Here is a 16,024-nt window from a genome sequence, read left to right as displayed (position 1 = left end):
TCTACTCTTGGTGTAATAAACTACTAGTAAGACTATAAATTAAGTAATGAGTAAGTCTATACAAATAATTTGCAATATAGAGATCTGTATATGGTATTTTAAGAATGCAATATTTGTTCCCTTTTATTACCTACATACAACATGTCATGTACTTTGTTCATTCTTTCTGTACTCTCATCATTTGAATGTTGATTGAACTTACCTTATGGATGTTTTGACTATATACGCAGTAGGGTAATATAGTTGATAAACAATACTTCCTCTTAAATTGTTATAAAAATTGTAAATCTAAAATGAAAGCAATTTTTAAAACATTAACTTTTTTTGTAAAACAAGTTTTGTCATTCCAGTATACAACAGTCTGGATTATGCAGCTCATGTGACTCCATACAAAACTGTGTACACTATCAGTCAAAAGTTTTCAATCACCCATGGCAGAAACTTTGTATGATATGTTTGTTCATTGAAATAAAGTAAATCAAATAGACCAACAAAATAAATATTTTCTCTCTCTATCATTAAACACAATAAATATGTTTTAGATTTTAGCCTCTTCAAAGGATCCAGCCTTTGCATTCAGAACAGCTGCACAAATTCTTGGCATTCTGTAAGAGTTTGTAGTCTTTTTGCACATATTGCAGACCAAAACCACTGCAAATTATTCCATAGATCTTCAACATTAGATGACTTCAGTTTTCTGACCTTCCTGTTGAGTTCATACCATAAAAGTTTAAAGCGATTTAAATCAGATGACTGACTTGGCCAAATCACATTCCTTGGTTTGCCATATTTCTCTTTTCTACTGACACACCTTTTGCACAATTTAGAAGCATGTTTGAGATGATTGCTCTTCTGCAGAGCAAACCTACAATGAATATAAGCCTCCTGCCAGATGGAAGTGCACTGTTGATCAGTATCCTGTGATATCCCTCCTTCTTCTGGCACTGATGACCTTGCTGTTTGGTCCCCATCCCCCAAGCAGACATCCTTTCTTCTTTAATGTTCCATTAATTCTCAATTGATCACCAACTTTATCACCCATGAAACACCACCACACCGCAACCGGCAATCCATCGTGCTTCACCGTTGCCGTTACACACTGACCCTTCATATGTTCTCCACAAAGTTGACACTCTAACATTTACGTGGCTTCCAAACACTTCAAACACAAGATTCATCTGTGAATAACATTTAGGACCATTACTGCACACTTCAGTTTTTATATTGCTGTGTCCATAGCCATTTTTTCACTTTGTTTGTGTAATAAAGGTTTTTTGGCCGCTATGCACCTCTTTAAACCTTGTTCATGAACACGGCATTGCATGTTGAGACAGAGATTGCACCAGCTCACATACTATTTACTTCCTCATGAGTTTCAGGTGCAGTACACGTCCTCTGACATTTACTCAGTACACGTATGAACCTATCTTCCTCGTATGGTGTTACTCAGGTTCTCCCAGATCACAAAACACTTGCATTGGCACCAGTTTCCTCGAACTACTGCAATAGATACACCACTTTAGACGTGACTATGCAAACTTTTGTTGCTATTATCCCACTAGAATAACATTTGCGATGCAGGACTACAATTACTGCAAGTTTTCCAATTCCAATCTCCTGCTTCTGTCCTGTTAGGAGGTAATATGGTATGAACCTGATCAGGTATACAAACACACTGCTAGACAATCACAATATACTGCAAACTGATGCGAACCGATTGCTACACAGACAGTCAAAAGTAATAGACCTATTAAATGCAACCATCTTATGTAAAGGCATGTCAGTGTTGTCATGGATACTCATCAACACTCTTCTATGTGAAAAACCAGTCAAATACACAACAGAGGTGGTTAGTCTTTACATCTTTATACTTACTTTATTATCAGACAGGGGATATGATAGAATATTCAGACCTAAATCTGCTTTAATTGCAGATCCATAGTTGTGATGGGTGATCAAATGGCTTGGCTCTAAGCACTATGGGACTTAACATCTGAGGTCATCAGTCCCTGATAGGTGATCAAAAACTTTTGACCAGTAGTGTATATTGCATTGTTTTGTGTACTCCGTGGATGTAACTTCTTCCTTATGCTTTATATGTTATGATTGTATTTCTGTATGTTTACTACTGCCATGCCACCTGCTGGTAATTCATAGAATCTTTCTCTTTGACTTGTGATTCTGTCAACTTTCAACTGTTATGTGAATATCAGCTTGTGTAATTGGTATAATGTGCATGATATTTTATGTAAATGTTATTGTATTACTGACCTGCTGATGTATCACTTTCTTCATGTTCCTGGAATGATGTGTTACATCTTGACACTACATATTACACATATGATGGACATTTATTCAGCTGTATTTGCATAAAGTAAGTTCTATATACCCATCTTGTGTAAATTTATGCCCCAGCCTATCAATCCAACCTGATTATGCTTGTATTTTTGACCTGTATGTTTTACAGAGCCAATGATGGCAACTTAGATTTGCCAAACCAGGTCATCAAAAATTAAATTGCAGGGTGTTGCAACATGAACATACGGGTTTTAAGGCTTGGTAGCACATATTACATTCATCTCACAATTATAAATAACACACCAAATGAAAGAGAAACACAAACAGTTTTTCTTACAATTATTCAGCATGAACACTAATGACACATAGTGTCGATAGGTGAGTTGTTCCAAAATCTTGATCTATGTGTCAGGAGTAACTGTTGCAATAACACTGTTTCTAAAGCAGGATAGATCAGCTGGTATCGGAGGCACATACACACGATCACATCAGATCACGTGTGAATGTGGAGGTAACACATAAAATGCTGTGTCAACTGGGCCCCTTGCACCCAATCCACTGGTCGCATACAATGTCGTTTAACCAGTCGCATATTGAGTTATGTCAGTGAGGCGGTGCACCATCTTGCTCCCAAATAAAGATGTGTTGTTCAGCTTTTTCCTATTGAGGCATGGGCCATAGCTGTAGCACATCAAAATAAGAAACACCAGTTACAGTTGATTAACCAAAAAAGAAAGGCCATAAACTATCTGCAGGGATATTTCTTGGGGCTAAGTGTGAAAGACTCGCACTCGTTCAACATTTTTTCAGTCACTCTTTGTCATTCCATACTCTTCCCATTGCACACAGGTATACAAAGAAAACTGTTCGAGTTGCTCTTTCACTTGGTGTATTATTTACAATTGTAAGTTGAACGTAATAAATGCTACAATGCCTTAAAACCAGTATGTTCATTTTGAAACACCCTGTATAATTAGTGATCTTGGCTGTTGAAGTATGTACTTCTGCATTTCATATTACTCTAGATCGTCCCCATACTTGAGTGATTTCAAGCATATATAAGATAGCATAAGGATAGGACATTAAATAACAGAAATTTTACTAGAACTCTTGTACAAAGATGCTTAAGCAAGTGATTGTTACTCTGCTTTACAGTGTGTTTTTTCCATCTGTACATGAGGTTGAGGATACCAGAAAAGGGGGGACGAGGTGCAGAAAAGTGTGACACAGGTCACATCTACCTTTTCACAGCTTTCATGAGCTAAAAAAACCATCCAACAACACAAATATTCTTTAAAAAAGATCCAAGCAAATGACAATCTGATGGCACCAGTTCTCAGCTCTGCAACTGGTATTTTAACACCTTAAGTTTTGAAATAAAGAGGTGCATTCTTCTTATACAGAGCTGTGTGGCAGTCTGTGTTGTCACAAAGCAGTAAAATTCTATTTGAGATAAGTGCCAAGTGCTTCGTTCATACAACAAGTTTGAGCTTCCTTCTGAATGTGTCACTGTAACAAGCATTATCCCATTTCAACTGCCTTATTTTCTGGTTCAAAACAGTGCACTCTCTCATTTCTACTGAAGAAAAGCACCAACATGTAACAGCTGAACTGCTCCCAAGACACTGTCTGTTGCACAGGATCATAAGGCAGCACACACTCGGTGGCCCATCCACTGTTTCACTGTCTCAGTTTGCAGACATACTGCTTCTCCAATGTTCATTGCTGACCTTGTGCATGCCATGAATGACAGTAGTAGGCAGTCATATGCAGTTTAGCACAACTCTACTTACACTGTGTATATGTGTGGTGTCCATTCTGTCTGTCAGACATTACTTTGTGTTTCACAAAATACTACCGAGAAAATGTAAAGAATCAGCATTTGAAGCTGACTGCAGAATGATTCTTCTGCTGTCAATGTACATTTCATGTAAGGACCATGAAATTAAGATAAGAGAAATTAGGGCTCATACAGAGGTATGTCAACAGCTGTTTTTCCCTCGCTCTATTTGCGAGTGGAACAGGAAAGGAAGTGACTAGTAGTGGTACAAGGTACCCTTCTCCATGTACCTCAAGGTGGCTTGTGGAGCGAGTGAGTATGTATGTATGTATGTATGTATGTATGTACGTAGATGTAGGTGCAGATTATTGTAAAATTTGTAAACTACAAAGAGCCAAAACAAAGATAAAAGTAAATCTTCCAGTTTTTTCCCCCCCCCCCCCCCCAGCTGCAAAATTTTTGTAAGTGGCTGAACCTCAAAGTCTTAAAAGAAGTTTCTAGTGTGATCAGAATGAAAGCAATTTCAAGCAACTGTGTGCTATTGTATTTTTATAACAACCTAGACTACAGCACAAGTGAAACATTTGCGAAACTCCAGCAATCACATGAAGATTAAGGTTCATACAGTTCCAGTTTTCAGATGCTTGGATGTATTTTCATATGTTTATGAACCAGTAAGAAACAAAACTCACAGAAGATGATAATCAAAATCAAAAGAAAGGAATATTAGAGTTTAACACCTACTGATGATGAGGTCATTATGACAGAGCATGATCTCTGACTGGGGAAGGAAATTGGCCATGCCCTTACTGAGGAACTGTGCTGACATTCCTTCAGTGTTAAAGGGAAGTGTCAGAGGACCTAAAACTGGATGGTCAGATGAGTCCAGTGTCTTACTGCTATTCAACATCATTTGGTATCAACACCCAGGACTTATCAATACACTGACAGAGGCAACAATCTTATACTGCCTAACAGCAAAAATGATGGGAAGAAGAAGGTGAAAGAAGATTAGGGTCTAAGGCCAACAGTGAGTGTGCAAAGGCCCAAGGACAGATTCAGTCAAGTAAGTTATGGAGAAAGAAATCAGCCGTGGCCTATTATAACGGTCCGTCCTAATGTTTGCCACATTGGTTTATAGATACCACAAGAAACCTCAGCCTATACAGTTGGACTCCACTGACATCCTACACCACCATCCCAACCATTGCCTTTCATCTTACCATATAGTGGAGATGCTGAGTCGCAGATAGGCACAACAAAAAGACTCTCACAATTATAGCTTTCGGCCATTAACGTCTTCTTCAACAAAACACAAACACACACACACACACACACACACACACACACACACACAACTGCCAGTCATTTGTGTGTGTGTGTGTGTATGTGTGTGTGATCGTTAAAGTAAAAGAAGGCCTTAATGGTCGAAAGCTATAATTGTGAGAGTCTTTTTGTTGTGCCTATCTGCGACTCAGCAACTTTTCTTCTCATAATATTGTTACATTCCATCCTGGCTTTTCCATTGTTTGATCTTTGTCTAATGTCTCTTGGTCAAAATCATTGCAGAACAGATCAATTTAACTAACACTGCCACATGTAAATGAATTACAAATGAGAAAAGATTGTGCAAAATTGGTTGCAAAACATATATCTCAGAGACTGAATGACTAATGTGGAAGTGGTTCTCTTTTTTTTGGAGACAATTCAAACATGAACCTCACTGCTCTCTCAGGTTATCTCAATGCAATCAATTAATAGTGCACTTTCGCGTGTTCTGTCAAGCTTTTGATATCATTTCGATTACTGACCCAGCCATCAGAACAGAATCACACCGTTAATTAATCACGCCCAGAAAACATGAGAAATCACATGAGATGTTCCACAATGCACCCAAATTGGACAATCTCCACCCAAAAGGTCAACTTCTCAGTGTGCTGAACTCGTCTTTTTAATATCTGAAGAAGACAACTGGGTCAGCCATCAAAATGGAATCAATGATTCAGCTGAACACCCAAAAGCAGACATTACGTGAACCTTGTAACATGTAATTACTGGTAATAAAAGTGACATTTTCAAAAAGGAGATCCTTTAATAAATTTCTGAGGATGAGAAACATCTCCATGCTGCATCAGTGCCCTTTATTCTTCAGAACTTGTCCTCAAATCTTCCTTCTATTCCACAGACTGAAAGAGCAGCATTTTGAGAAAATAGAGAACAGTATAGGAGTGTAACCAACCATCAGAAAGGTAGCCCACGGTCCGAGTACCACCACTGCAATGAAGTGTGGTTTTCCAATGGCACTGCTTTAAAGGCTCTAGTATGAATTTATGGCACAGCTGGTCAACATCTTGCTTACATTCTGGGTTCCATAGTGGAGTAAAAGACTCCTGTACAAAGTCAGTCACATTAATTGTGATTCCACGGATTTACTGAGCAACTGGATGCAGCTAAGGGAGTGCTCACTGTGATAGACATTGCTGACAAAAAGGAAAGACTTGTCACCAGAATGTATCACAAGTTGATGAGCCGAGCTCTGTAAACAAGCACAACAAATTTAAAAGTAATTTAAAAGACACACTGACACAGTCTAATTACACACTGCTTGGAACTACTCAGCTCTTCTGTCTTCAAGCACACACTATACCATAAGGCCTAAATAGGGTTCTCCTCACATTTCACAGCAGTTCAGAGTTGCAGTGGCTGTACTTCTACATGGGTACATGACAATGCCATTGTTTTCACAGTGGCGGTGGACTTAAATTCATAATAGTTCAGCTAATTTCCATGAAATAATTTATATGTTATATACATGAATCTTCTTCTTGAATCATTCTGTCTACTAGTCAAAATCATATAAAAATTCTTACAGTAGTTCCTGAGATTAGGCTGTAAATACGAAATGTGTCTGGAGAGTAAGTACTGTTTTGGTCTATCGCCACCACAGCACTAATGTTCCAGTTCCCACACATTTGCACTCCTCTCTCTGGCTCACTGTCTTTCCACTGATGCCATTACAGCCAGATTGCACTGTGTTAGAATTAATTCTCGACTGTTCAAAATGTTTAAGATAATCTCTGCGTCTACCGAGTGTGGAATGTTTTCTTAATACGGTTTTTGAACACACAGAAATTCATTGTCAGCTTGTAGAAATTTGTGGTGAAAATATAATGACTAACGGAACTGTGAGAAAGTGGGTGAGACAATTCAATTCAATGATGGATGAATGAATGTTCTTAATGAAACACGTAGCGAGTGGTCTTCTGTTGTCAGTGATGGTTTGGTTGAGAAAGTGAATCAGAAAATTTGTGAAAACAGACGGTTCTCAGCAACAATGCTTTGCAATGAGTTTCCAAAAATTTCAAAAACTGTTTTGCATAAAATTGTCACATATCACAAATTTTCACAAAATGTTTACCTGTTGGATTCCGAAAATGCTTACAGATGTCCACAAAACAAAGCAACTTAACAGTGCTTTGGCATTTCTTACCCGATATAGTCCTGAGGGAGATGAATTGTTAAACAGAATTGTGACCGGTGATGAAACTGTGTTTGTCATGTCGCTCCACAATCAAAGTAACAGTCAATGGAGTGGAGGCACTGGCAATCCCTCCCTCCAAATAATAATAATAATAATAATAATAATAATAATAATAATAAACCCCGTGGAGGCCTGGGAAAAGAATAGGCCTCTGGTATGTTCTGCCAGTCGTAATAGGCGATGAAAAGAACAAACCACTAATAGGGCTAACCCCCCTTTTAGTGTGATTAGTTGGTTCAGGACAGAACTAATGAAGCCTCGGACAAGCGCTGTCGTGGTCGGGGACGACACTTGAACCCTATGCCCGTCCACAATGGTAATGACACTGCTAGCCACACGGAAAATGATTTAAATCCAAATAGAGGTGTTTTGCAGGATATGCTTCCTGCAACCACTCTAGAAGGAAAAAAAAGACAGAGGATGAGATGGTCAGATGAAGTTAACCAACACCTCATGTTCTGTTATTACCAAGCAACAAACTTAGGAACCAACACAACTGGATACAGACCACAAGTACACACAAAATTTATTACCAGATACCCAGAATTAAAATTTTTAACAGAACAATGACTAGCTAATCAGATCCATGTAATAATAAAAAATAACAGAATACCCCAGTCAGAATTAGAGAATATCAAACAACAAGTACAACAAATACTGAAACAAAATAATGAGAAATCAGAAGAAGAAGAAGAAAATACAATAATGGACTCAAACATCCCAGAGCAAACAAACAAAGAACACCACACGTCAATTAAACAATCAGAGGAAAACGTAACCTTAAGACGGCCACCAGAACAAGCACAAATAGAACATGAAGTGACACACATGTTACATATAAAAGAAAAATTTCAACTAACATATATAGAATACAAAGACACAAATATAGACATTAGACCATTCTTGCATAGACCACCAAATAACCCACAAGTCGAAACAACAATAACAACTATCAACACAATCATACACAACAAAATAAATGAAAATACAACTATGGATGGCTTATATAGGAGCACTCCCTACACTAAATATACACACTAGGCAGAGATCAGAACAAACCAACACACAGAAGAAACCCACAAAACCAGCATGGCAACACAGGCTACAGACCAGAATAGAGAAACTGAGAAAAGACATTGGACAGCTAAAACAATTTATAAGAAATGAAATGAAATATCAGACAAAAAACAAAAAAGGTTAGGTAAAATCTCACAACAAGAAGCGATAGAGCAATTAGATGAAAAGAAGTAGAAATTACAAGCATTGGCCAAACGACTTAGAAGATACAAAAAAAGTGAAAATAGAAGGAAACAAAACCAAACATTCAACACAAACCAAAAGAAATTTTATCAGACAATAGATAACACACACATTAAAATAGACAACCCACCAAACATAACAGACATGGAACACTTCTGGAGCAACATATGGTCGAACCCGGCGCAACATAACAGGCATGCACGGTGGATACAAGCAGAAAGAGACACATACAAGATGATACCACAAATGCCTAAAGTGATAATTTTGCAACATGAAGTCATCCGAGCAGTTAATTCTACACACAACTGGAAAGCCCCTGGACAAGATAAAATAGCAAATTTCTGGCTAAAGAAGTTCACCTCAACACATTCACATCTAACTAAATTATTTAACAACAAACATGATGAGACTTACCAAACAAAAGCGCTGGCAGGTCGATAGACACACAAAAAACACAAACATACACACAAAATTCAAGCTTTCGCAACAAACGGTTGCTTCATCAGGAAAGAGGGAAGGAGAGGGAAAGACGAAAGGATGTGGGTTTTAAGGGATAGGGTAAGGAGTCCTTCCAATCCCGGGAGCGGAAAGACTTACCTTAGGGGGAAAAAAGGACAGGTATACACTCGCACACACACACATATCCATCCGCACATCATGTGTGGATGGATATGTGTGTGTGTGCGCGAGTGTATACCTGTCCTTTTTTCCCCCTAAGGTAAGTCTTTCTACTCCCGGGATTGGAATGACTCCTTACCCTCTCCCTTAAAACCCACATCCTTTCGTCTTTCCCTCTCCTTCCCTCTTTCCTGATGAAGCAACCGTTTGTTACGAAAGCTTGAATTTTGTGTGTATGTTTGTGTTTGTTTGTGTGTCTATCGACCTGCCAGCACTTTTGTTTGGTAAGTCTCATCATCTTTGTTTTTAGATATATTTTTCCCACATGGAATGTTTCCCTCTATTAAATTATTTAACAGTTACATTGCAGACCCATACACTTTCTCTGATATACTCACACATGGAATAACTTATCTGAAACCTAAAGATCAAGCAGACACCGCAAACCCAGCAAAATATCACCCCATAACATGCCTACCAACAATATACAAAATTTAACTTCAGTCATTACACAGAAATTAATGACACATACAACACAGAACAAAATCATAAATGAAGAACAAAAAGGCTGTTGCAAAGGAGCACGAGGATGTAAAGAGCAACTGATAATAGATGTAGAGGTGACATATCAAGCTAAAACTAAACAAAGGTCCCTACACTACGCATACATTGATTACTGAAAAGCTTTCGATAGTGTACCCCACTCATGGTTACTACAAATATTGGAAATATACAAAGTAGATCCTAAATTGATACAGTTCCTAAACATAGTAATGAAAAATTGGAAAGCCACACTTAAGATCCAAACAAATTCAAATAATATCACATCACAGCCAATACAGATTAAGCGTGGTATATACCAAGGAGACTCATTAAGTCCTTTCTGGTTCTGCCTTGCTCTGAACCCACTATCCAACATGCTAAATAATACAAATTATGGATACAATATTACTGGAACATACCAACACAAAATCACACATTTGCTATACATGGATGATCTAAAACTACTGGTGGCAACAAATCAACAACTCAACCAATTACTAAAGATAACAGAAGTATTCAGCAATGATATAAATATGGCTTTTGGAACAGACAAATGTAAGAAAAATAGCATAGTCAAGGGAAAACACACTACACAAGAAGATTACATATTGGATAACCACAGCGATTGCATAGAAGCGATGGAAAAAACAGATGCCAATAAATATCTAGGATACAGACAAAAAATAGGAATAGATAATACAAATATTAAAGAAGAACTAAAAGAAAAATATAGACAAAGACTAACAAAAATACTGAAAACAGAATTGACAGCAAGGAACAAGAAAAAAGCTATAAATACCTATGCTATACCAATATTGACGTACTCATGTGGAGTAGTGAAATGGAGTAACACAGACCTAGAAGCACTCAATACACTTACACGATCACAATGCCACAAATATAGAATACATCACATACATTCAGCAACAGAAAGATTCACATTAAGCAGAAAGGAAGGAGGAAGGGGATTTATCGACATAAAAAACCTACATTATGGACAGGTAGACAATTAAAGAAAATTCTTTATAGAACGAGCAGAAACTAGCAAAATACACAAAGCAATCACTCATATAAATACATCGGCTACACCATTGGAATTTCGTAACCACTTCTACAACCCTTTAGATCACATAACATCAACAGACATGAAGAAAGCAAATTGGAAAAAGAAAACACTACATGGCAATCACCCGTATCATCTAACACAGCCACACATCGATCAAGACGCATCCAACACATGGCTAAGAAAAGGCAATACATACAGTGTGACAGAAGGATTCATGATTGCAATACAGGATCAAACAATAAACACCAGATATTACAGCAAGCATATTATTAAAGATCCCAATACTACAACAGATAAATGCAGACTTTGCAAACAACAAATAGAAACAGTAGATCACATCACAAGCGGATGAACAATACTAGCAAATACAGAATACCCCAGAAGACACGACAATGTAGCAAAAATAATACATCAACAACTTGCCATACAACATAAACTAATAAAACAACATGTTCCCACATACAAGTAGGCACCACAAAATGTACTGGAGAATGATGAATACAAATTATACTGGAACAGAACCATTATAACAGATAAAACACCACATAACAAACCTGACATCATACTCACCAATAAAAAGAAGAAATTAACACAACTAATCGAAATATCCATACCCAATACAACAAATATACATAAGAAAACAGGAGAAAAAATTGAAAAATACATCCAACTGGCTGAGGAAGTCAAAGACATGTGGCATCAGGATAAAGTTGACATCATACCAATTATACTATCAACTACAGGAGTCATACCACACAATATCCACCAGTACATCAACGCAATACAGCTACATCCAAACGTATATATACAACTACAGAAATCTGTAATTATTGATACATGTTCAATTACCCGAAAGTTCCTAAATGCAGTGTAACATATATCATATAGTTAAAAGGAAGTCACGCCTGATGAAGGTCCGCGTCACTTTCCATTTTTAACCAGACATAACGTCTGAGACAGGAAAGAATAATAATAATAATTTCAAAATAACATTGTCAGCACAAAAAATCATGTACACTGTGGTCTGTGACACGCTGGGGGTTCTGTTTAGAGTTCCTTCCCAGAGGTGAAGCGTCAATATGGTACAATACTGTGAAACACTGATGAAACTTTAGCACATAATTCAAAACAAAAGGCGTGGAATGCTCAGTCAAGGCACTTTGTTGCTTCATGACAACAGAAGGACCCATTTTGCAGAGGATCACTCAAAATCATATTCAACAATTCGGTTGGGAGCAGTTTGAGCACTTCCTGTACAGCCCCAATCTTGCACTTTCTGACTCCCACTTTTTCTTGAACTTGAAGTGTGATTTTGGAAGAAGGTTCTCTGACAGTGATAATGGAATTCATCAGTGGCTACCTTAACTAATGACTACTTCCTACAAAGAGGGCATAGCAAAGTTGGTTTCCCAATATGACAAATGTCTGAACAATGGTGGTAGCTACATAGAAAAATACTTTAATAAATGCTCTTTCTTGTAAAAATAACTTTTGGTTTGGAAAAAAATGCTTTTTATGGCCTTTTCCAAAACAGTTCTTACTTTTCATGCAAGCCTTGCTCAAACAGAAGCAAGCAGGGAACGAGAGAGAGAGAGAGACATTAGAGTGTAGAGCGGGAAATTTGAAAGTAAGCTATAGGACTCACCGCCTTTCTTCACCCTCTGCCTCTTCTTTGGTGGCTTCTTTGTGTGCTTGTAGGTCTGTCTGTGGAGTGGATTTTTTGTGTAGCATTCTGTTCCATAACGACATTCTGGCCGGTCATCTTTATAATCAGGATCGCCAGGGTGGCTGAACTCGGCGAAATGCTGAGGGTTTTTCCTAAAGAATGATACAGATCTCTCAGTCTCCTAAGATGACGGAAAACTTATAAACAGCCTGCAAGAAGATACAGTTCTAGGTTTCAAACTGCATGCTAACAACAACAAAATTGACAAAATTAACACACACACACACACATAGATATGTTACAAGCTCACAGGACAAACTATTAGTCTCCCTTAATAGTGCGTGTCCAGGTCTTCTGGCCCGACCATTCTCTTCAGGTGGTGTGAGTTTTGCTGTTACGTGCACTTGCTACCTGGATTTCAATCAGAGTGTGAACTGTTGTTGGTCTCACACAATTACTTATAGCTAAGTTCATATTGTGCACAAAATGGAAATAATGACTCAGCAGAACCCACGGAAGCACACTATTAACCAATTGTGCCGAGAATACGTGAGAGATCGTATTAGTTACGCTGTAAAAGAGCACAATGGTCGCTTTGAAGTGCTGTAGAACTGGTACCAGGGGGGTTGTGTGACCCTCCACCAGATACAGTGTCTGCAATAAAAGTATCGGGAACAAAATTTTCCTGACGTGACTGTAAGTCACACTGTGCACGCACCACGGATGCTCGATGGTGGGAGGGGGCTGAGGTGGACCTTCAACTTGCCCGAAGTGCCAGTCACCCGTCAGCGTTCGTTTGGCGAGATTGTGTTTTTTAGTGGAACTCTGTCGAGTGACTCGTTGCACGTGCAAAATGCAGAGAATGGTCAAACAGCGGTACGCCATCAAATTTTGTCTCAGACTGGGAAAACCGGGTACGGGGACATTAGTCGTGATTCACTAAGTGTTCGATGACGAATGTGTGTCACAAACTGCAGTTTTTAAGTGACACAAGCTTTTCAAAGGGGGCTGAAAAGTGTGGAGAGTGAGCCCTACACTGGACTGCTGCTGATGTTAAGAACCAATGACAACGTGCAACGCACGTACGAAGTGTCGAATTCAGACTGTCCATTACATTTACACGTGTCTGCAGATGCAACTGGCATTGATAAGATGACACTGCACATCATTACGAGTGACGATTTGGCAATGCACAATATATGCACTAAACCTATACTGAGGATATTGACGAGCAACTGAAAGCAGAGGCGAGTGTCTGCTGGTGAAGATCTTCTGCAACATGTTGAAGAAGACTACAGCTTTTTTGGCACCGTCATCATCGGAGACAAAACTTGGATATTCGAATACAATCCAGAAACAATGTGCCTAAGTTCTGAGTGGTACACTGCAGAGTCACCTTGTCCAAAAATGCCTAAATGAGCAAACCCACAGTGAAAGCCATCCTCCTCGTTTCCTTCAACATCGAGATGTGGTCGACTACGAATTTATACCCGAATATTGCTTTTTATCTGGAAGTGCTAAGAAGACTGAAGAGAAGGGTCAATCAAGTGAGGCCAGCTATTGCTGGAAATCGGACATTACGACACGAGAATGCACCCAGCCTCACCTGCTCCGAGATCACCGATTACCTGATGATAAACGGCAGTCTCAATTTGACACCAGCAGGCTGTTTCCTATTGCAAAAAGTGAAATCCTCCTTCAAAGGATTCTACCGTGGGACTGTAAGTGCTGTCATAAAAGCTTGCACATATACCCTTAAGGTCCTTCCTGAATCCATGTACCACAGACTCTTCTCACTGGTTTCAGACCCGACAGCAATTATTGATATTGGTGAATGTGGTATTCAGTGGGCCAAACAATGACACAGAAACTAGGACAACAGATAACTGGAGGCACACACAACAGTCTGACAAATCACAGTTTTGCACCTTCTAAAATGATGTACGCCGTCGAGTAGAAATGTAGCTGAATGTGGTCGCACAAAACTAATCTATCAATGCCCCTTGCAATTGCAGATTACAATACCTGAATCGTGTATTTTGATTACTCGTAGGAGATAACTTTTATTTTCATGCATGAGGTGTGCTTTTTAAGTAAGTACCATTTTGACATAAAAGTGAAACAAGTAGACTTTTGCTAGCAATTTTATTTTTACATGAGAGCCTGTACTTTAATCTACTTTTCTACATAATTCTGATCAATATTTAGTGTGTTTACGTTTGTTAGTAGTGTATGAAGTGCATCCTCTGGTTGAGAATCCTGCCAACTATGAAATACGTGCTGTGATTTGTTTTCTTAGTGCTAAAGGCTTAAAGTGGCTGAAATTCATCAGATCAGTGGTGAATGTGGAGAAAACATTATGAGTGATGAGATGGTATGGATATGAGTGAGAGCTTTTAAAAATGTCTGTATAAATCAGCACAATGAGGAACAAACTGGGTGACCTTCAATCATTACTGACAATTTGGTGCACAAAGTTGATGAAAAAGTGAGAGATATCAAATGCTTTATGGTTTCGATGATACGTGATGAGCTTTTTCAAGTGTCTAGAAGCGCACTTAATTCAATTGCTGCCACATCAGGCAGCAGATTTCTACAAGGATGGCATTCAAAAGTTGGTTTTATGCTACAATAAGTGCCTTAATATTGGTGGGAATTGTGTTGACAAGTAGATTACAGTACAGGCTTTCAAGCAAAAATAAAATTACTGAGAAAACTCTACTTGTTTTATTTTTATTTCAAAGTGGTTCTTACTTAAAAGGCATGCCTCATACATATGTATACTTCACAGTAGAATGCCTATACTCATAAAAATTGTAATTAAACTATTTAGTGATGCAAATGATGAAATATTCATGAAAGCATCCAACTGCAAAATGTCTCTGTCAGAACATGAATAAACTGGAGACTCAATATATAATGACCTTTGTGAATAAAAATGTTTGGTCCAGTAAAAAGTACTCATTGTAAAATAGCAGAGAATATGTTGGCAATGTTTCGTTTGTAGTGAAATTACTGTAATTTATATTTTTATACCTGTCATTATTGTACTTAATTTTATGTAATCAAGCATCACAACATCAATGCATACACGAAATTATCATCCTGCAAAGAACTTTGGAAACTGTCAATGATTTCATCATCTCAAAATTCATTAATTATTGATACTGTAATTTTTTTGATGTCTAATTCCATTGGGAATCATGTGCACAAGGTCCAAATAGTTTGCACTGAAGATGGTCATCCAGTGAC

General features: G+C 38.1%; 1 protein-coding gene across 1 annotated transcript in view; it reads right to left on the bottom strand.

The window, feature by feature from the left end:
* The window catches only part of LOC124552496 (aprataxin and PNK-like factor), a 77,446-nt gene that overhangs the window by 1,556 nt on the left and 59,866 nt on the right, over window positions 1-16,024 (bottom strand). Inside the window, exon 4 of the mRNA XM_047126779.1 lies at window positions 12,752-12,924. Within this exon, the coding sequence (XP_046982735.1) occupies window positions 12,752-12,924 (173 nt within the window). The remainder of the gene's footprint in view (window positions 1-12,751; window positions 12,925-16,024) is intronic.

Source organism: Schistocerca americana, chromosome 10, assembly GCF_021461395.2.
Source record: "Schistocerca americana isolate TAMUIC-IGC-003095 chromosome 10, iqSchAmer2.1, whole genome shotgun sequence".
Classification (NCBI taxonomy): domain Eukaryota; kingdom Metazoa; phylum Arthropoda; class Insecta; order Orthoptera; family Acrididae; genus Schistocerca; species Schistocerca americana.
Note: the sequence above shows the minus strand (reverse complement) of the source record. Positions and strands in the feature narration are given on the sequence as shown.